This window comes from Scyliorhinus torazame, chromosome 2 (genome assembly GCF_047496885.1).
Source record: "Scyliorhinus torazame isolate Kashiwa2021f chromosome 2, sScyTor2.1, whole genome shotgun sequence".
Taxonomy (NCBI): Eukaryota; Metazoa; Chordata; class Chondrichthyes; order Carcharhiniformes; family Scyliorhinidae; genus Scyliorhinus; species Scyliorhinus torazame.
In genome coordinates, this window is record NC_092708.1 from 212,262,068 (window position 1) to 212,285,024 (window position 22,957).

At 44.9% G+C, this 22,957-nt stretch overlaps 1 protein-coding gene across 4 annotated transcripts in view; it reads left to right on the forward strand.

The window, feature by feature from the left end:
• LOC140395504 (receptor tyrosine-protein kinase erbB-4-like) overlaps positions 1 to 22,957 on the forward strand; it is a 1,530,197-nt gene that overhangs the window by 1,178,146 nt on the left and 329,094 nt on the right. For all 4 annotated transcript variants that reach the window (XM_072483352.1, XM_072483369.1, XM_072483378.1 and 1 more), the window contains one exon: positions 146 to 331. In XM_072483352.1, the coding sequence (XP_072339453.1) occupies positions 146 to 331 (186 nt within the window). The remainder of the gene's footprint in view (positions 1 to 145; positions 332 to 22,957) is intronic.

Below are 22,957 nucleotides of genomic sequence, written 5' to 3' on the forward strand. Positions count from 1 at the left end.
AAAGTAGCCCTGCCGTTTCTGGTTGTATTGGTGTACGTGGTGCCAATAAAATGATTTTATGAACAGTGTACATCTCATTCAGAGAAGATGAAGTTTAACACATATCCTCTTGCTTAATGGTTCCTGCGGTTGTTTCTCCTTGCAGGAGGCCCTGATAATGGCCAGTATGGACCATCCACACCTGGTCCGCCTGTTGGGCGTTTGCCTCAGTCCCACGATCCAGTTGGTCACTCAGCTGATGCCCCATGGCTGCCTGCTGGACTACGTCCGTGAACACAAGGATAACATTGGCTCTCAGCTGCTTCTGAACTGGTGTGTCCAGATTGCAAAGGTAAGAGACACCCCCAGAACCAGAACCAATCATACAGAGGTGTTCGAAAGAGTGGGTAAGAAATCAATAATATTCTGTGTATGTTTCCTACAATTCAACTTTGCTTCAAAAACATCTGAACAAATGTGGAAGCGTTAAGAAGGAATAAGTAATTAATTTTAATTGTGTGGATTATATTTCACAATACACCCGTTATTACGTTGTGAATTTTGAGCAACACCCAATCCTCTGATATTTCATTTTTAGAGACGAGCAGGTCAAGAGCAAAACTGGTCAGCTAATGTATGGCATGAATATCGTATGCAGTATCTCCAAACTTCACACCAGATAGCAAAACACTATCTGAGCAATGAGATGTTTGTGACAAGAGTATGAAGTGTGTAACTAATACACTGTATGTTAGAGGGACAGGGTGTGAGTATATTATACACTGTATGTTAGAGGGACAGGCTGTGAGTATATTATACACTGTATGTTAGAGGGACAGGCTGTGAGTATATTATACACTGTATGTTAGAGGGACAGGCTGTGAGTATATTATACACTGTATGTTAGAGGGACAGGATGTGGGTATATTATGCACTGTATGTTAGAGGGACAGGATGTGGGTATATTATACACTGTATGTTAGAGGGACAGGATCTGGGTATATTATACACTGTATGTTAGAGGGACACGCTGTGAGTATATTATACACTGTATGTTAGAGGGACAGGATGTGGGTATATTAGACACTGTATGTTAGAGGGACAGGGTGTGAGTATATTACACACTGTATGTTAGAGGGACACAGTGTGAGTATATTATACACTGTATGTTAGAGGGACAGGATGTGGGTATGTTAGACACTGTATGTTAGAGGGACAGGGTGTGAGTATATTACACACTGTATGTTAGAGGGACAGGATGAGGGGATATTATACACTGTATGTTAGAGGGACAGGGTGTGAGTATATTATACACTGTATGTTAGAGGGACAGGGTGTGGGTACATTATACTCTGTATGTTACAGAAATAGGATGCGGATTTATTAGACACTGTCTTATAGACGGACACAATGTGGTTATGTTACACAGCGTCTGATAGAGGGACAGGATGTGGTTATATTATACACTTTCTGTTAGAGGGATAGAATGTGGGTATATTATACACTTCTGTTACAAGGATAGAATGTGGGTATATTATATACTGTCTGATAGAGGGACAGGATGTGGGTATGTTATATACTGTATGATGAATGTAAAACATTGTTATTTTTTATATTTGTTCCAGAAATGTGATTTTAAAAACCCGGGTAAGATCCATACAGGCAGTATGTCTGTAAGTCCCTCTATAAGACAATATGCTAAAGCTGTGATTAAGGCATCTTAAAAGTGAGGTAGTCCTCGATTTTGAGGGAGTGTGTTCTGCTCATAGATTTGAGAAGGATTTTGTTGTTTGCAGATAGCTCGCTAATGGAATATTGTTTTGATTAGGACGTCCCTGGATTGCTGATAATTTATGAGAGAAATTATATGTGTCCTGGTTAAACAGATCAAGGGATGTATTGTGGGAGGAGACAGAAGAATACCTTACGCTTTGGGTACAGATGATGTAATTAAGGAGAGGAGCAAGGACTGTCTGTAGTTGCAGTTTGCCATAGGATTTTAGTCTGACAAGAAGTATCTTTCAGTTAGCTCCTAAAAGCTTCTCTCCAAGGCCTTTGCACAGAGCGAAGTGAGTAAATAGGATTGGCTGTAAACTTTATTTATAAGTGGTATTTGAACTATATTGGTTTGCTTAATTGGAACATTTAGTGACAAATTTGGGAAGTAAGTTAAGAGGTCCTTCTCTGATTGAAGAGCTGTTAACTATAAAGCTATTTCTTTGTTTTTAATGCACTGTTATCACTCCTGTGGTGCTGTCACCTTCATCGGAGTTTCACAAATTGCAGATAGTTGGGTTCTCATCTGGGAACCTCACAAAATTGGGGACTTGTCCAGGATTTAAAAAGTATAATTCCTTGTTTGGCTTGAGATTATTGAATTTAAAGACAGCGACTGTGAGGAGCTATTGCTTTCTTTCAGGTGTTGATACACACAGTTTAAGAGGGAGTCACTTGTAAAATGGCTCTTTCAGAGGCAAAGAGCTTCTTGGGTGTTGAGGAAATCACTCCAGGTGGTTTACAAAAGGTGGTTAACACAAAACTTGTGGAATTGGCAGTCAAGTTGCAGTTGTCTTTACCTGCAGGGGTGAGAAAGGTAGAGATAATTAAAGCGATAGCTCGGCACTTAAATTTCGAAAAGATGCCAGAGACGATGCCAGAATAATTGGAATTAGCTAAAAGCCAATCCAAATTAAACAATTACAGCATGATAAAGAAATGAGATAGCTTGAATTAGAAGCAAAGGAAAACGATAAGGAGAGAGAAGCAATGGTACAAGCAAAAGTAAAGGAAAGAGAATCAATGGCAGAAGGAAAGTAAAAAGAGAGGGCAGAGAGAGAAAGAGAGAAAGACCTGGGCCAGGATTCTCCCCTACCCAGCGGGACTGGGGGTCCCGGCGGGAGGGAGTGGCGTGAACCACTCGGGCGTCGGGCCGTCCCAAAGGTTCAGATTTCTCCGCACCTTTAGGGGCCAAGCCCTCACCTTGAGGGGCTAGGCCCGCGCCGGAGTGGTTGGCGCCCCGCCGGCCGGCGGGAAAGGCCTTTGGCGCCACGCCAGTCGGGGCCGAAGGAACTGCGCCAGGCAGCGGAAGCCCGTGCATGCGCGGGAGCATCAGCGGCTGCTGACATCATCCCCGCGCATGCGCAGGGGGGGTCACTTCTGCATCGGCCATTGTGGAGGCTATGGCCGAGGCGTAAGGAAATGAGTGCCCCCATGGCACAGGCCCGCCCGCAGATCGGTGGGCCCCGATCGCGGGCCAAGCCACCGTGGGGGCACCCCCCAGGGCCAGCTCGCCCCGTGCCCCCCCCAGGACCTTGGAGCCCGCCCGCGCCGCTAGTCCCGCCGGTAAGGTAGGTGATTTGATTCACGCCGGCGGGACTGGCATGACAGCAGCGGGACTTCGGCCCATTGCGGGCCGGAGAATCGCTGGGGGGGGGGGGGGCCCGCCGACTGACGCGCTGCAATTCCTGCCCCCGCCAAATTTTCTTTGCCGGAGAATTCGTCGGCCGGCGGGGGCGGGATTCACGCCACCTCCCGGCGATTCTCCGACCCGGCGGGTGGTCGGAGAATCCCGCCCAAGGAGAGAGAATTTGAACTTTGAACAATGGAACTGAAGGAGAGGGTGTCGGAAAGGCGTAGAGTAGATCAACTGAAAAGGTTGGAGTTAAAGGTAGATGTTGAGGAAAATTCAAAGGGAGGAGTAACCCCTCCGAGCCAAATCCTAGTGGGAATGTGTTTAAATATGTTTAAGCACTGCCAAAGTCAGACAAATCTCATTTGAGAAAGTAGCTAAACAATTGAATTGGCCAAAAACCATGTGGATATTATTGATTCAATCAAAATTGTTAGGTAGAGCGAGTGAAGTGTTTAATAATAATATAATAATCACTTATTGTCACAAGTAGGCTTCAATTAAGTTACTGTGAAAAGCCCCTAGTCGCCACATTCCGGCGCCTGTTCGGGGAGGCCGGTACGGGAATTGAACCCGTGCTGCTGGTTTTGTTCTGCATTACAAGCCAGCTGTTTAGCACGGGGCTAAATCACTGGCTTTGAAAGCAGACCAAGGCGAGCCAGCTGCACGGTTCAATTCCCGTACCAGCCTCCCCGAACAGGCGCCGGAATGTGGCGACTCGGGGCTTTTCACAGTAACTTCATTTGAAGCCTACTTGTGACAATAAGCAATTTTCATTTCATTTCATTTCACTGTGCTAAACCAGCCCCTGCATCATGATCAGAGGTACCTAGGGATTATAGTGTGAGAAAAGCCATTTCAAGTGCATATGAACTCACGCCAGAAGCCTATAGACAGAAGTTTAGAAACTTAAGTTAAGAACCAGGTCAAACATAGATAGAATTTGAAAGAATCAAACAAAATAATCTTAATAGGTGGATACGGGCATTAAAAATGGATTTAACGTAGGGCGGCACCGTGGCGCAGTTGTTAACTGCTGCCTCACGGCACTGAGGACCTGGGTTTGATCCTGCCCCCGGGTCACTGTCCGTGTGGAGTTTACTAATTCTCCCCTTGTCTGCCTGGATCTCACCCCCACAACCCAAAAAGATGAGCAGGGTAGGGGAATTGGCCATGCTAAATTGCCCCTTAATTGGGGAAAAAAAATTGGGTACTCTAAATTTATATATTAAAAAATAGGTTTAACGCATGAAGCTCTTGGGGAAATTATTATTCTGGAGGAATTTAAAGATTCACTTCTGACAGAAATGAGAATTCATGTGGATGAGCAAAGTGTTATAACTGCTAGACAGGCAGCAGAAATGGCAGATGGTTTTGAATTGGTTCATAAATCAAGGTTTGGTTTTTGACATAATTTTCAGCCTGTGAAGGATAGAAACTGGGGAAATGAGAAACCCACAGGTGGTCAAGGGAAGGAGGTATAGTTGGAGATATTGAAGAGACTTTGCCTCACATTAAAAAGGAAACTTATGAGAGTGGAAGAGAGATAAGAAAACCTAAATGTTTTCATTGTAATAAAGTTGGACACACAAAGTCAGTGTCGGTATTGTCAGAAAAGAACTGAAAAGACAGATGTTTTATTAAAGTGGCAAAAAGAAACCATGGTTGTAGCTGACAAAGTGCCAAAGAGTGTGCGGCCTGTTCAGAGGTGGGTTGATAAGCAGGGTACTATGATCCCAGACCAAATCCCAGCAGTAGCTAGGATACTGGAACGAAACCCCAATATTTTAGTTTATTTGTAAGACTGTGCGGAAATAATGATTGACTCCAGCAGTGATTGAACGAGAAATAGGGCTATGGCATTTCTAAAACAATACTTTATTATGAATACAATATTAAACTTTTAACTTCACTTTAATTTGAAAAGAACAGCTTGCAGTTATCCCTTAGCATAACTACTCAATTTCCTATTAAACAACAAAAAAATAAACGTACAGATCTCAATCTACCTTAAAATTAGCATGGCATAAAGTAATACTTGACATATAAAATATATTTGGCTCTTGTTAGCACCTATTGAAACTCTGGCTGAATGTCTTCAAAGTGCTGGTTTACCTGGTGTGTCTCAGCTTCATCCTTGTTCCCAAATAAAAGAGTTGTTACTCTTTGATAACTATCCCACTGTGAGAGAATTGTGAACTCAAGGACAGGCAGATCAGAATTCAGCTCTTCTCTCTTCCAAAGCTTCTCCAAGAAAAGGACTGCCTCTCTGCATTCTTGTGCTCCGCCCAGCAATGACATCCTCTACCCAAGCTGAAACAAATGATATCTGCCGACTGCCAAATCACATTAACTACCCAGAGACCTCAGTCAATGCACATTCCTCTAGTCAATTTCACCTGCAGTCTCCTAGAAGCAAAAATATATCCTTTTTAAGAACATGACCACTGCAGTTAAACACACTATAACCCCAGGCTTTTAACCCTTAAATTGTCCCAGTATTTACAAGCCAATATTCCTAAACTTGAAATGAAATGAAAATCGCTTATTGTCACAAGTAGGCTTCGAATAAAGTTACTGTGAAAAGCCCCTAGTCGCCACATTTTGGCGCCTGTTCGGGGAGGCTGTTACGGGAATTGAACCGTGCTGCTGGCCTGTCTTGGTCTGCTTTCAAAGCCAGCGATTTAGCCCTGTGCTAGACTTCCACCATTGGTCACAGGGTGTCAGATCTGTTTAAAGGTTTTATTTGTGAGGGTAAAGTTTACTCATGTTTACAAAGTGGAGTAAGTAAGGATGTTAAAATTTTAAGGTATGTGGGAGAAAATCAATCTTTAATGGTGAAAGATAAGGGGATATGTCGTTCTGAAGGAATATTGCCAGAAAATGTGGTAATATGTGGGATTACTATTGAAGTTAGTAGTATTCAATTATGCAAGGTTAGAATGTCCGGTGAAAAGTGTTGGAGTGTTGTTAGGAGTAATAGAGAAATTACCTTTTTCAGGAGAACAGTTTATGAAATAGCTGGATCACAGGTGCGAGAGATGCCTGTTGTGGTTGGAAAGCTGATGGAAAGTCAAACAACTGAGGTATTGCAAGGAACATATCCTAGGGTGTTTCCAGTTTGTGTAGTAACAAGATCACAAAGCCACAGGTTGAGGCAGGAGGAGAAGCAATCAAGGAGTAATGATACAAAATCTGAGGTTCTGTTGTGAGAAACAATCGTTGACCAGATTGTTGATAAAGGACGAGAGCAGGTGCAGGATGAAGCTGATATCTTTAGCTCAAGAAAGTTGGTAAAATTATAACAGAAGGACTCAAAAATAAAGCAGTTGTATCAGAATGTAGATACAGAAATAGAATCAGTATTTACCAGAGAGTTATTACATGAGAAATAATGTATTGATCAGAAAGTGGAGGCATATTCAGGGAGCTGATAAATGGGCAGAAATTCTTCAAGTTGTATTACTGGTGGGATGTAGAAAGGAGGTTTTGCGCATGAGATATCAATAGGAGAGCATTTAGGATTTTAGGAACACTCAAGCAAAAATACCAAACCATTTTTATGAGCATGGACTGCACAAAGATGGAGTTGAATTTTGTCATAAATGTCGCACATCTCAGGTGATAGGAAAACCTCAATCGGCAATCAAACCTTAATGCCCATTCCGGCATTCAAGAAACCTTTTATGAGGGTCCTAATTGATTGCGTGGGACCCCTTCCGAACAGAAAACGTGGGAATCAGTATTTATTGACTATAATGGATGTCTGCTAGATTTCTGGAGGCCATTCCATTACAAAATATTACAATTGTAAAAACCCATCTGGTTCACTCATGTCTTTTAAGGAAGGAAATCTGCCACCCTTACCTAATCTGGCCTACATGTCATCCCAGACCCACAGCAATATGGTTGACTCTTAACTGCCCCCATAAGGGCAATTGGGGATGTGCAATAAATGCTGGTACAGCCTGCGACGTCCACGCCCATGAATGATTAAAAAAAAGCTAAAAGGGTTGTTTAGGCGTTGACTATATTTTGTTTTACCAGATACTGACTACCGAAAGTTATGGGTATGTCAGGAGTAAAGCAATTTAAGTCAACCGCGTATCATCTAGAATCTCAAGGAGTGTTAGAAAGATGGCACCAAACTTTAAAGACTATATTGAGGGCCTGTTGTCAAGGTTATCCAGAAGATTGGGATAAAGGAATTCCATTTGTTCTATTTGCAATAGGGATGCACCTAATAAATCAACTAAATTCAGTGCATTTGAATTGATTTTTGGTCATGAAGTAAGGGGACAAATTAAATTGATTAAAGAGAAATTGGTCAGTCTGCGTTCTGAGACTACATTGTTGGACTATGTGTCAAACTTCAGCGACAGATTAAATAGGGTTGGTGAGTTGGCTAGAAAACATTTAAAATTGTCACAGCATGTGATGAAACAAGAGGCAGTTAAGAAATCAAAAACTCGTAATTTTGTTAGTGGGGAGAAAATATTTGTATCATTACCAATGGTAGGTGAACCATTCAAAGCAAGATTTAGTGGGCCTTATCAAATCAAAAGGAAGTCAATGAATAAGTAATAAGAAATTTGGATAAATCACTGAGTTATCTTCCAGTGACCTGAACGAGTTATTATAGTCACATTGAGCTCGATGTGGGAACAAACCAGGAAGTGCAATGGTGATTTTACATGATGTAGATGTAGAAAGTTCTGTTTCAATTTAGCAACATCCATATATATTGTGTTCACTAAATTTGGCTCAGGTTCAAAAGGAGATTGAAAGCATGCTTAAGAATGTGAGCGGGATTCTCCATTCCAGATGCCCAGATCACATACCCAGATGGGACGGAGAATCGGACGACGGGGCAAAATTGGGATCGACGCTGGGCACTGATCCAATCGCGATGCTCCAACCTCCTGCTGGCAGTGGAATCGTAGTCCACAACCGGGCACCAGTTGGAGCATGTAAAGTAATGCAAATGGGTCTCAATAACCCACTTGTGTCCATTTAGCTGGCCCAGCACCCGAGGCTCTGGCCCCCCGTGATTCTGATCCCCGTGGCCTGGAATCACGAGGGCACAGATCACTTGTGGTCTCTACCAGCATGACGCTGGCGTGGTGGACCTCATGGAAGGCCAAGGGGGTAACCCCCCAAAGAAATACCCCCTTACCCTACCACCACACCAGGACCATGCTGGTACAGGCCATTCAAACCCAACTGAGTGCCAGTCCCATATCCCCACAATGCACTGCATATCCACCCTCCCTCTACCAAACCACCACTCTCCCAGAGAGCCCAGTAATTGGCGACCCCCTCAGGGACTTTTGTAACAGGGAGACATACCCCCCACCCCATCCCAGGGTCCCCTGAACAAAAGGACCCCCTCAGGAACCTCTTTCAAGGACCCATGTAATAGGGAGACACCCTCCCACTCCCGAGGGCCCACCTGTCCAAAGGGACCCCCACAGGTACTCTTGTAATGGGGGACCCACCATAGGCACCCTGCCGAATGGGAACCCCCCCCCCCCTCTCCCCCCACACTCACAGATCCCAAGAGTAGGGGGGAGAGATATCAAAGAGGTAGTGCGCTGAACAGAGATATTAAAGAGTTGGAGCAGAGAACAGAGATATTAAAGAGTTAGAGCGGACACAGAGATGTTAAAGGGATGGAGCAAGGAATGCGGATATTAAATATGCAGTGCAGGGAATAGGAATATGAAAGTGTTAGAATTGGGAACAGAGATATTAAAGATTAAGAGAAGGGAACAGATACATTAATGTGTGGGAGCAGAAAATTGAACTATTAGTGGCAGGATTCTCCAAAAATGGGGCTATGTCCCCTCGCCAGCAGGAAAACCGGCGGCATCTACTCCGGCGTCAACAGCCCCCGGAATTGAGGAATTCTCACCTTTCTCGGGGGCTAGGTTGCCTCCAGAGTTGTCCCCACAGCTCCAGGCGGCTGGGAAAGGCCCCGCACGAGTCCCGGCCAGAGTGATGCGTGGAACAGCCGGCGTATTTCCGCGCATGCTTGGGGGTTCCCTTCTCCATGCCGGCCCTCGGATAATATGGCGGCACCCTACAGGGGCCCGGCATGGAGTAAAGTAGACCCCCATGGAACCAGCCCCCCCCCCCACCGATCGGTAGACCCCGATCATGGGCCAGGCCATCGTGGGGGCCCCCCACCGGGGTGGGATCCCCCCCGGCCCCCCACCAGGACGGCCCCGTACACTTACCTGCCAGGTCCCGCCATGTGTGAGATGAGTAATCCACGCCGGCGGGACTGGGATAAACTCATCGGCCACTCGGCCTATCTGGGCCCGGAGAATCGCGGGGAGGCCGCTGTCAACGGCCCCCAACCGGTGTGGTGGCAATCCCGAAAAACGGCGCCGGAGAATAGGGAGGCCGGTGTCGGGGCGGAATTGAGCTCCCCCGGAGATTCTCCAACCCGGCCATTAGCATCTGAGAGCAGGAACTGAGTTCTTAAAGAGTTGGTGCAGAGAACAGAGATATTAAAGCGTTGGAGCGGCGAGCAGAGATATTAAAGCGCTAGAGCAGAGAACAGAGATATTAAAGAATTAGGGAAAGGACCAGAGACATTAAAGAATTAGTGGGGATGAGAGCTAGTAAAGGGTTAGGGAAGGGAACTGAGATATTCAAGAGAAAGAATGGGGAACAGAGATATTAAAGAGTTAGTGTGGGGAACAGATATTAAAGAGCGAGTGTGGGGAAGAGATATTAAATAGTTAGGGAAGGGAACAGAGATATTAAAGAGTTAGTGCAGGGAGCAGATATTAAAGAGTTATTGCGGGGAACAAAGATATAAGAGTTAGTGTGGGAAACAGAGATATTAAATATTAAAGAGTTGGTGTGGAGAACAGAGATATTAAAGAGTTAGAACAGAGATATTGAAGAGTTCGGGAAGGGAGCAGAGACATTAAAGAGTTAGTGCGGGGAACAGAGATATTAAAGAGCTGGAGCAGAGAACAGAGATATTAAAGAGCTAGAGCAGAGAACAGAGATATTAAAGAATTAGGGAAGGGACCAAAGACATTAAAGAATTAGTGGGGAAGAGAGCTATTGCAGGGTTAGGGAAGGGAACTGAGATATTAAAGAGAAAGAACGGGGAACAGAGATATTAAAGAGTTACTGTGGAGAACAGATAACAAAGGGTCAGTGCGGGGAACAGAGATATTAAAGAGTTAGAGCAGAGAACAGAGATATTCGAGAGTTAGTGCGGGGAACAGAGATATTAAAGAGTCAGTCAGCCATGCTGCCAACTAGCATGGATTTAAATCTGCTTGAATACGACAATATGTTTTGTCGTGTTGAAATGTGCAATCCTCTGCAGCCCTCGGTCAAATCCAACCTGACACCGCACTGAAGGAGAGTATTTAAGCGAGAGGAGTTTTTTTGGGGAGGGAAGAAAAAAAATATGAAGAGGCAGCTCCCTGTAAAGGGCTGGCTGGCTTTGTGGGGTCGGGGGGTGGGGGAGGAAGTGGGAAGAGGAGCTGATTGCCAAGCTTCACTGAATGCATTCCTCCTGAAATGCTTCGATTGGTTTCCTTGGCGATGGCTGCTGGAAGACAGGGCGCAGAGGCCCGCCCACTCTCATCTCCGCTCCGCACACTATAACACTACATGCATGCCATGTGATCCTTTACATGGTCTTGCATTGAGGTGCCTGTACATGTGTGTAAAAGCATTGGATTTGCATTTTCCATTTGTGTTTTAGATTTTGTAATAAAGGTGTAATGCTGTACTTCAGATTGGTGGGCATTTTCTCTTTCAAATGAAAAGACCGATTTCACTGCCAAAATACTGATTTTTGGTATCTGGATTACTGATTTCCCTTGGGCAATGTTGGCAGTTCTGGTCAATGCAGAGATATTAAAGAGTTGGAGAAGGGAACAGAGATATTGAGCAGGATTCTCCCTTTTGGGGACTACGTTCCCACGCCCGCCGGAAAACGGGCGAGAATCACTCCGGACTTTTTCCTCGAAAGTCTGGGGTGATTCTCCGTATTCCAGGGGGCTAGCAGAGCCCCGGCGTGCGCCCCGCAGCTCTGGCTGCCGGCGGGGCCCTGCTGTCCAGACCGTGCGGCTGCGCATGCTGCGGCGGCCCACTTCGGTGCCCACATGGCGGAGCCACACAGCAGGCCCGCGTGGTGGACAGTAGGTTCCCCCCCAGACTGTGCTAGCCCGCCGATCAGTGGCCCCCGATCGCTGGCCTGGCCACCGCTGAGGCTTCGCCTGGAGTCAGATTCCCCCCCGAACCCACCAGGACTGCGGGTGCAAGCTCCCCCGGATGGTACCAGATGTAAACCACGCCGGCGGGAGTTCGGCCGGTCGATCGCGGAGAATCACCGCTGGAGCCTCTTTCAGTGGCCCCCAACAGGCGCCACGCTGACCGCACGCGTGCGACTGGTGGGTCTGCGGAGAATCGCGGAAGCGCAATCGAGCCAGATTTCCGGCGTGAACGGCTATTCTCCACCCACTCACCGGGCGCGATTCCGACGTGGAATGTCGGAGAATCCTGGCTATTAAAGAGTTATAGAAGGGAACAGAGATATTAAAGAGTTAGAGAAGGGAACAGAGATATTAAAGAGTTAGAGAAGGGAACAAAGATATGAAAGAGTTAGAGAAGGGAACAGAGATATTAAAGAGTTAGAGAAGGGAACAAAGATATGAAAGAGTTAGAGAAGGGAACAGAGATATTAAAGAGTTAGAGAAGGGAACAAAGATATGAAAGAGTTAGAGAAGGGAACAGAGATATTAAAGAGTTAGAGAAGGGAACAAAGATATGAAAGAGATAGATCAGGAACAGAGGTATTAAAGAGTTAGAGAAGGGCACAGAAAAAATTAAAGAGTTAGAGAAGGGAACAGATATATCAAGGAGTTAGAGAACGGAACAGAGATGTTAAAGAATTAGAGAAGGGAACAGAGTTACTAAAGAATTAGAGAAGGGAACAGAGATATGAAAGAGTTAGAGAAGAGAACAGATATATTCATGAGTTAGTGCAGGGAATGAAAGAGATTTTAATTCTTTATGTATGTAGCAGCAATGTTCAGATATAAGGGAGCCTGATGAAGGAGCTGCGCTCCGAAAGCTAGTGATTTGAAACAAACCTGTTGGACTTTAACCTGGTGTTGTAAGACTTCTTACTGTGCTCAGCCCAGTCCAACGCTGGCATCTCCACAGTAAAGAGTTAGAGCAGGGAAGAGAGATATTAAAGAGTTAGAGAAGGGAACAAAGATATGAAAGAGTTAGAGAAGGGAACAGAGATATTAAAGAGTTAGAGAAGGGAACAAAGATATGAAAGAGTTAGAGAAGGGAACAGAGATATTAAAGAGTTAGAGAAGGGAACAAAGATATGAAAGAGATAGATCAGGAACAGAGGTATTAAAGAGTTAGAGAAGGGCACAGAAAAAATTAAAGAGTTAGAGAAGGGAACAGATATATCAAGGAGTTAGAGAACGGAACAGAGATGTTAAAGAATTAGAGAAGGGAACAGAGTTACTAAAGAATTAGAGAAGGGAACAGAGATATGAAAGAGTTAGAGAAGAGAACAGATATATTCATGAGTTAGTGCAGGGAATGAAAGAGATTTTAATTCTTTATGTATGTAGCAGCAATGTTCAGATATAAGGGAGCCTGATGAAGGAGCTGCGCTCCGAAAGCTAGTGATTTGAAACAAACCTGTTGGACTTTAACCTGGTGTTGTAAGACTTCTTACTGTGCTCAGCCCAGTCCAACGCTGGCATCTCCACAGTAAAGAGTTAGAGCAGGGAAGAGAGATATTAAAGAGTTAGAGAAGGGAACAGTAGAAGGGATGGGCCGAATTGCCTCCTTCTGCACTATAAATTCTATGATTCTATGATTCTATGAACAGAGATATTAAAGAGTTAGAGAAGGGAACAGAGATACTAATGAGTTCGAGAAGGAATCAGAGATACTAAAGAGTTAGAGGAGGGAACACAGATATTGAAGAGTTGGCGGTGGGAACAGAGATATTAAAGGGTTAGAGCAGGGAACAGAGATATAGAGTTAGCAAAGGGAACAGAGATATTAAAGATTTGCAGAGGGACATAGATATTAAAGAATTAGAGGAGGGAACAGAGATATTAAAGAGTTCATGCAGAGAACAGAAATATTCAAGAGTTAGTGTGTGGAACAGAGATATTTAAGAGTTAGTGCAGACCACAGAGATATTAAAGACTTAGAGCAGAGAACAGAGATATTAAAGAGTTGGAGCGGGGAACAGAGATATTAAAGAGTTAGAGTAAAGAACAGATATTAAAGACTTAGAGAAGAGAACAGATATATTAAAGAGTTAAAGCAGGGAACAAAGATGTACAATAAGCAGGGGAGCTATTTAAGAGTCAGCACTTGGAGCAGAAATATGAAAGTGTTGCTGCGGGAAGAAAGATATTAAAAAGTTGGAAGGGGAATGGGGACAGTGAATGCTGAGTGATTGTATTAGAGATTTTAATGGGTTAGGATATGAAACACATACTAAGGAACCAGTAAGTGGATCAGAGATATTCAAGATGTTAGTGCAGGGAGTAGAGACAGAGAAGAATTACCACAAGAAATGTTGATAATTAAGAATTAGTACATGGAGCTGAAATATTAACGTGTTATTACAGGGAACATCGATATTGAAGCGTTAGGACTGGGAATAGTCCTATTCAGGACCCAGTACAGGGAATTAAGATGTGTAATGGTTCGTACTTGGCACAGAAATATTAGTGTGTGGAACAGGCATATTGAAGCGTTAGTGTACGGAACAAATATATAAAACAGTAAGAGCAGAGATCAAAGGTACGTACCCAAGGTTTAGAGCAGGAAACAGATATTAAACATTTTGAGCAGCAAACAGACATTCAGGAGTTATTAGAGGGCAAATAGATATTTGTGTGTTAATACATTGTGCAGAAATATTAATGCATAGCTCATGGACTAGAGATATGAAAGAGTTTGTGCTGGGAACAAGGTATATTAGAGTTACTCTGGAAATTGGTGATTTTTCATTCGTTAGTTCAGGAACTGGTGGCATTAAAGAGGAAATGGTGATGAATCATTGAAAAGCAGGCCCTTGGTCTCCCACTCTTACATGGAGGTCATATTGAGGGAGCTAAGGCATGGCAGCGAGGTAAACTTCCATAAGAGCTGGAGGAAGATTTTTCTCCTTCAACTAAATAGATATAGTTGGAGGTGGTGGAGAAAGGGCATTGTGATGCCTCTAATCAGGAGGCATTGCACTGGATGGATCCAGGATCGCAGGAAGGCATGGCAAGCTAGTGGCATAACACTGTCAAGCCCCACACTGCGACTCACACAGTAACACCACCCCGGGGCTGGAATCTCTGCAGCTCAACCTATTCCTCCTCCCACTCGCATCTCACATCCCCATCTCAGTTGCTTGCATCCAGTGACGGACACCTTGTTGGACACGGGCAGTGTGTGCCCTCCTAGTTCACTGAGACGGCAGATTGGTAGTATGAGGATGAAAAGGTCAGTGGTGAGCTGGCCTGAGAACCTGAGTCTCCTGAGGCATTGGTGCGCACACATCAGGGTAGCTGCTCCATTGCCTATCAAACTACTGCCTCCTTCCATCTGCACACACTCCAGTAACAGTGGAAAGATCTTTGCCCTGAATCCTCAGCAGAGGAGAATGATGGAGTTGCATAAGCTTCTCCATTTAAAAAAATATTTTGCAGGTTATTTGTGTCACTGGCAAGGCTAGCATTTGTTTCATCTCCCTAATTGTTGTTGAGAAGGTGGTGCTATGCCACCTTCTTGAGAAACTGCAGTCCATCTGGAGTAGGTACATTCACAGTGCTGTTCAGAAGGAAGTTCTTGGTTTTAGATTGAGTGACAGTGAAGGATTTAGTTCTGACAAAACAATATAGCTCCTGTGTTGCTCAGAAAGCTGGCAGAATGGAGGTGCATCTGAGTCTGGGTGACAAGTGAAGTGCCTCCCAGGCTGTAAAGTACTCACCTCCCGTGCATTCTCTGGCAGAATCAGCGCTGTGCAAGACAGACTCTCAACCTGTCCATCTCTGTAGCTGTTCAGTGCAACTGACCAAAGCCTTCGCAGCTTGACAGTTTTACGGAGACAGTCCCACCTGCTGCTCTCTCACTATCTCCTCACTGCTGAGATAGGAACACAGTGGCCCCTGAAATATTTAGGACAGAAAAGAGAGAGCTGGTGAGAGGTTTTACCGGGCCAGTGGAGGCCGGTTTGGAGATGGGATGGGATGGGGAGCGGGGTGTGAAATTATAAAAATGCCAGCAGACAGGTCTCCCAAACATGTTCCCTCCTCCACCACCTGCTTCTCCCATTGTGAGCTGACGGTCACCTTGCTGGCAGCAGCAGGAAGCTAATTGAAAGTGTTAGATACAATCAAAAAACAAATAACAAAGAAAAGTACAGCACAGGAACAGGCCCTTCGGCTCTCCAAGCCCGTGCCGACCATGCTGCCCGTCTAAACTAAAATCTTCCTGGGTCCGTATCCCTCTATTCCCATCCTATTCAGGTATTTGTCAAGATGCCCCTTAAATGTCACTATCGTCCCTGCTTCCACCATCTCCTCCGGCAGCGAGTTCCAAGCACCCACTACCCTCTGTGTAAAAAACTTGCCTCATACATCTCCTCTAAACCTTGCCCCTCGCACCTTAAACCTATGCCCCCTAGTAATTGACCCCTCTACCCTGGGGAAAAGCCTCTGACTATCCACTCTGTCTATGCCCCTCATAATTTTGTAGACCTCTATCAGGTCGCCCCCTCAACCTCCGTCGTTCCAGTGAGAACAAACTGAGTTTATTCAACCGCTCCTCATAGCTAATGCCCTCCATACCAGGCAACATCCTGGTAAAGCTCTTCTGCACCCTCTCTAAAGCCTCCATATCCTTCTGGTAGTGTGGCGACCAGAATTGAACACTATACTCCAAGTGTGGCCTAACTAAGGTTCGATACAGCTGCAACATGACTTGCCAATTCTTAGATTCAAATACAGCTGCACCATGACTTGCCAATTCTTATACTCAAGAGGAATAATCTTATAATCAAGAGCAATTTCCCAGATGAAGACCTTCTTTTCCAACGGCAGTGCAGTGTCATGCTGTGCCCCTATCTTCTTTGACGAGTTAGAAGAGTGAACATAAATTTTTAAAAGTTAGAAATGGAAACAAAGCCATGAAGGAGTTTGCGCAGAAAATAAAGATATTAAAGAGTTTGAGCAGGGAACAAATATTCATGAGTTAAAGCGGGGAACAGAGATATTAAAAACTTAGTGCAGGGAACAGAGATATCAGAGAGGTAATAAGGGGAAGAAAGATATTAAAGCTTTCGTAGTGAACAGATAATGGGCTGGATTCTCCAGTCCCCGACCATGTGTTTCTCGAGGACCCACTCTTGCCGGCAGCAGGATTCTCCGTTCCCACGACCGACCAATGGGATTTCCTATTGTGGCCAGGAAATTGGCTGTCGGCAGAACGGAGGAGAATCCTGCCGGCAGAGAACTCCCCCCAATATTCGAACTCGACAGGGAGCAGTGTTAGTTAAGTTAATGCTTGCAAAGAGTTAATCTGGGATTCAAAATTACGATATAGTTTTCACAGAATTGGGGAATGCAACATTAGTTTATTGCAGGATATAAGAAAGGAAAGTAGTAATTGCAGGGTCCAGATTCGTACATGTATTGCAAATGAAGTCAAGTTGGTGCATAAAACTATTGGCGCAGAGGTAGAATTAAAACAGAGAATCGAGTAAGTAAATGGATATTGGTTAGTAGAATAACAGAATCAGGGGTGTGACTCTGTATAGAGAACTGTATTAACAGTGGCAAAGGGAACCACCCAAAATAGGAGCCAACAATTTAATTGACCCCATTGTTTTGTTGGATGGTAATCAGTGAAAAGACTATTCCCTTTTTATTCAGCAATGAAGAATTGGCTGCCAAAGGATTGCTCATTCAAACGCTTATCAGAGTTTATTCTCCCCTGTGGTAGGTCGATGGTTGGTTGAATGCAGGTCATTCATGCCACAGTTCGTCAGGGCTGGATTGGTGAAACGGGTCCATTGCGGACAACCAATCCAGCAGCAATCTGGGACATTGAATGATTGATTGTGGTTTTGAAAATAAGTCGTTTGAAGTCCTTTTTCTGGCTCCAGTCAAAAGAGTTCAAGGTCTTTCTTTTCCGAGCAGCCCTTGTCTGTTGTGGAGCACAGCACTTCATCATAGATTTACCGGACAGAGGATTTGTCTAATGAGAGCAATTTATCAGTGCTATGTGCTCAAGGCATTGTGAGGCTTTCTCTGGGACAGAAGCATGTTGAACAATTATTTGCACGCAAAGCAGTATAGATAAGTTTATGTTGCAGAATAAACAATAAATTGAATATAGAACATAGAACTGCACAGCACAGTACAGGCCCTTCGGCCCACGATGTTGTGCCAAACTCGTCTGAAACTAAAATCAAATCAACCTACTCACAATCATTCTAGTGCACTCCATATGCCTATCCAATAACCGCTTGAAAGTTGAATATAAATAATAGTACTGTATGAATTTAGCTGGTTAAGAGAGACTTCAATCTCAGTTGTTTCAGTAACTAGTTCTGATTAAGGTTTCTCTGCAGCAATAACTGATCAGAAGCACCATTTTCACTGAGTCAAATTGGTTTTGGGAGTATAGCATCATACTTTTTCACTGGTATTATCGCGAGATCTCAGAAAACATTTCTTCTGATTTTTTGGCTTGATCCTAGAAAATCAATACATTTTATTTAAGATAATGGATGGAAGAACCAGACGTTAAATATGGAGCCATTGTTTTCCATGGCAAGATGCTATGTTCCAGAAAGCTGAACGAATGAAAGGGCAGTGGAAGCAGATTCAGTAGCAACTTTCCAAAGGGAATTGGAGAAATCATCGAAGGGCAGAATATAGGCTCTGGTGAAAAGGGCAGAGGATTGAACTTCGTTGGCTGGTTCTTTCAAGGGGTCAGCACAGACATGATGGGCTGAATGGCCTCCTGTGTTATATCATCCTATGCCTCTGTGATTGTTATTATATTAAGATTTATAAAAGTTTTATCACAGGTTGAAAGTTTTGTTTGCAGCACCCAACTTAGTATGTACTTTGGATAAGTCCAGGTTCCTTTTTTTCAATATTTTGGATAGAAATGTGGGGCGCGATTGTACGGCTCGCTGCGCCCGAAAAGCAGCTTGCTGCGGCGCAGCATGGTTGATAGAAGCCGGACGACCCCACTCCAGGGATCTACCCGGCTTGCAAGCCTCGTGAGATCTCACTTTTACCAAATCTGCATATTATAGTGAGACAGCTAATCTCACTTTAATGTGCAGATTCCCGACGTACCTGAGGCATGGGATCTTTTTCCTTCACCTCGGAGACCATGGGTGGGCGCTTTTCAGCCGGCAGGGTCACTGCTAGGTTGCCAAGGTGCCTAGCTAGCATTTTTGTGACGTTGCGATCCGGCCGGGGGTGCCCTCAGCAGGTGTTGGGGTGAGGTACCCTCCCCTAGTGTATTGGGGCTTGCGGGGGGGTGTTGGCTGGGGATCGCTTTGGGGGCTCCAGAGATTGGGACGCCAGAAGATCTGTAGAGCGGAGCTCTTCAGTGCACAAAACGGGGCTATGTGTGACCTTGGCCCCACGCTCCCCGCTGAGACCCAACACAGGCTGTTCTGCCTCAGTAATCTCCATGTTGCTGAGAAAATTGGTATTTACCTTGAGGCAATTCTGAGCAGTATATTCTGTTCCTGAGAATTCTATCACTCTTGATATTTAGAACATTGAATTGTCAGATAATTTGAATTTAGCAAGTAAGTAAGAAGGTGCGTTTGCAGAGCATTGTTCCTAACCTCAGGGTGTCCCAAAGTACTACAAGGAAACATTTTCTGAATTGTAGTCCTTGCTACAATTTGGAAAGTGGAGTGACAGCCAATTCACTGACAGCAAGCTCCTTCTCAGAGCAATGTGATGTTGTCCTGCTCACCTGTTTTTTTTAAATGGTGTTGGTTGAGGCATGCATATTGGCAGCGCATCAGTGAAAACTCCCATGCTCTTCGCTATAAAATACCGTGGGATCTTTTAAATCCACCGGAGAGAAGAGACAATGCCGTGGTTTAATATCTAATCCAAAATATGCCACTTGCAATAGGTCCCTTGGCACTGCACAGTAGTATTGGGCTGGATTATGTGACCAAGTCTCTGGAGTGGGACTATAAACCCACAACCGTGTGACTCTGAGCTTCTCACTGAGCCAAGGCTGACACATTTGTTGCAGACTGTGTTAAAACGTGCAAGTAGTTCAAATGAAGAGGCTACCTAACTCTTTTTCCTTTAAGCAAACTTCAGAAGTGATTAATCTTTGCCAATATCTGGGGCTGGATTCTCCGACCCTCCGCCCCGAAATCGCGATCGACACGGGGGCTGAGAATGGGCGTCAATGACAAAATCTGGTCCGACGCCGCTCCCGCGATTCTCCGGTCACCGGAAACTCGCCACGAATCGCGCACGCGCGGTCTACGCGGTGCGGGTAGAGGGCCATTGACAGAGGCCCCTGTGGCGATTATCCCAGGCAAACTGTCCGAGTTCCCTATGACGTGGTTCTAACCACGTTTTGCCTGTAGGGAACAGCCGGTGGCAGCTGCGGACTCAGTCTGCGGCCGCCCTGCTGGGGAGCGGGGGATCCTTCACCGGGGGTGGGGGGGGGGGTGGGGGGTGGGTGGTGGTGGGGTGGGTGGGGGGGGGGGTGGGGAGTGCTCACAGACAGCCAGGCAAGAGATCTGGCGGCACAGATCCGCGGGCGGCCCGATCTCGGGGGGACCTACTTCGGTCATCATGGGCCGCGGTGTGAGTCTGCCCTGTCGCACGGGGTAGCCGCCGCAGGCCGCCACCATGCGCATGCGTAGACTCCCGACCGGATTTTCCGGGCCCCGTATCCGCATCCAGAGCTAGGAGGACTACTCCGGGGCCCTGCTAGCCTCCTGCAGGTAGGAGAATCACTATGGACTTTCTTAAGGAAAGTCCAAAGAGAATTGTCCGTGTTTTGACGCTGGCATGGGGACATAGCCCCATTATTGGAGAATCCCGTCCCTGATTTTTCAGATCATCTGCATGCCTAGAGCTAAGTGGCTGGGATTAAATTTAAACATGTTGGCGTTGAGAACAATGCTTCTGAACCATATACCCATGCTTACGAACATAGGAACAGGAGTAGGCCATTCAGCCCATCAAGCCTGCTCCGCCATTCAATATGATCATGGCTGATCATCCATTTCAACGCCTTTTTCTCTGCACTATCCCCATATCCCTTTATGTCTTTGATAGTTAGAAATGGGTCAGTCCCTGCTTTAAACATACTCAATTACTGAGCTTCTATAGCCACCTAGGGTAGAGAATTCTAAAGATGCACCTCATTCTCCTCATTTCAGTCCCAAATGGATTCCTCCTTAGTTTGAAATTGTGTCCCCTGGCTCAAGACTCAGGCCCAACCAGGGGAAACATATTATCTGCATCTGCCCTGCCTATCCACATTTTGTAGGTTTCAATGGGATCACCTCTCATTCTTTGAAATTGTAGAGAATACAGGCCCAATCACTCTTCATCAGACAGTCCCACCATCCCCATAACCAGTCTCGTTGCACTCCTTCGGTGACAATAATATCCTTCTTAAGGTAACTGTGCACAGTACTCCTGGTGTGGTTTGGTGCTCCTGGACTCAAAATCTTGCGATTAGGGCCATCATACCAGTAGCCTTCCTAATTGCTCTCTGCACCTGCTTGTTAGTTTTCAGTGAATTATTGACGAGGACACATAGAGTCTCTTTGTGCAGCTACACTTCCTAATTTCTTACCACTTCAAAATCTCTTCCTCATACAAAAGGGATAACCTCACATTTGTCCACATTATATTCCATCTGCCACATTCTTGCTCAGTCACTAAGGTGAGCCCACCCTATAATCCCACCCCCGCCACCGTGACCTGCGTGCTCACCCCCAATTATCTGTACTTGTATTTTGAGGATATTATCTATTTGAATCCTTCATTCTCAATTTTCCAGTATATCTTTCAAAATCTTTCCATTTAGTGTATACCCCCATTCCTTGTTTGCCCTCTGGAAATGTATTCCCTCGCGTTTCTCTGCATTAAATTGCATCTGCAATCTGCAAGGGAGTCATCATCTCCCTGTGCCGAGAGCTATCTGGCCAACCTATCCGCAGTATTCCCTTGTACATTTCACGCAACTCTGAATCCCCTATTTTGACAAGAACCTGTCTCGTTCCCTCTTGAAACCTATTAGGTTTCTTCTTCCATGACTCATACCGGTAATCTGTTCCACATACTTGCTACTCTCTTTAGCGAAAATGTTCCTCCTGCCTTTCCGCTGGTTTTTATTATCCATAATCTCTCAAGTGTGATTTGTCTTTTGCACAATTGTGCTGCTGCCCCTGATTAACTCACACATTTCTAAAGGTTTTATTTTGAAACTTAGCTTCACAACATTTACTCGCACGTAATGTTAACTGGTCTGTAGGTATATGGGTTACCCCTCTCTTCCTTGAACAAGCGTGTTACATTAGAATGAGAGATTGAGTAAGAACTTTCATTTCTGTTGCACCTTTCATCACCTGAAGATGTTCCAAATTGCTTCTCAGTTGGTGAATTACTTTTGAACTAAAGCCTCTGTTAGAATATAGGGAAACGTACAACAAGATTCCCCAAACGTGACTCAAATAAATGACCAATTAAGCAATTTTAATGATATTGGTTGAATGATAAATGTTGGACAGGAGACTGGAAGAGCTCCCCTACTCTTCTTTGGAATAGTGATGTGGGGTTTTTCCTGTACAATGAGAGGGCAGATAGGACCTTGGTTTAAAGTCTCACCTGAAAGACAGCACTCCTGTAGCACTGCACTGAAATACCGTGCATGCTCAAGTCCTGAAGAGGAGCTTGAAGCCAGGGTCTTCTAATTCCGAGGCAAATTTGCTACCACTGGGCCAAGTTGGCACCTTGGTCTTGCTTTCCATGCCATAATCTGCATAATTGAGGCCTGAGCCTCTGCTGTGTCAGCCTTCTATCATCAGCCTCTGAAATACGCTGTCAGAACCCAGTGATTTGAAATCTGTTAATTTTTTTCACAGCCAGTTCTCCACTATCATTTATGTAAAACTGATGGCAAATTCTGTATTGGTATACTTGCCTTTATTAGCCAAAGCATAGAGGTTAAGGGCAGGAAGGTTCTGCTGGAACTATTTAAACGTTGGTTAGACCACAGTTAGAGCATTGTGTGTAGTTCTGGAATCCACATTATAGGAGGGATGTAATAGCACTGGAAAGGATGTAGAGGTGATTTACCAGGATGTTGCCTGTAGTTATGAAGAGAGATTGGATAGATTGGGATTGTTTTCTTGGAGCAGGAGGGGACATGATTGAGATGTATAAAATTATTAGGGGCATAGATAGAGTAGACAGGAGGAAACTTTTCCCCTTGGTGGAGTGATCAATGACCAGGGGTATAGATTTAAGGAAA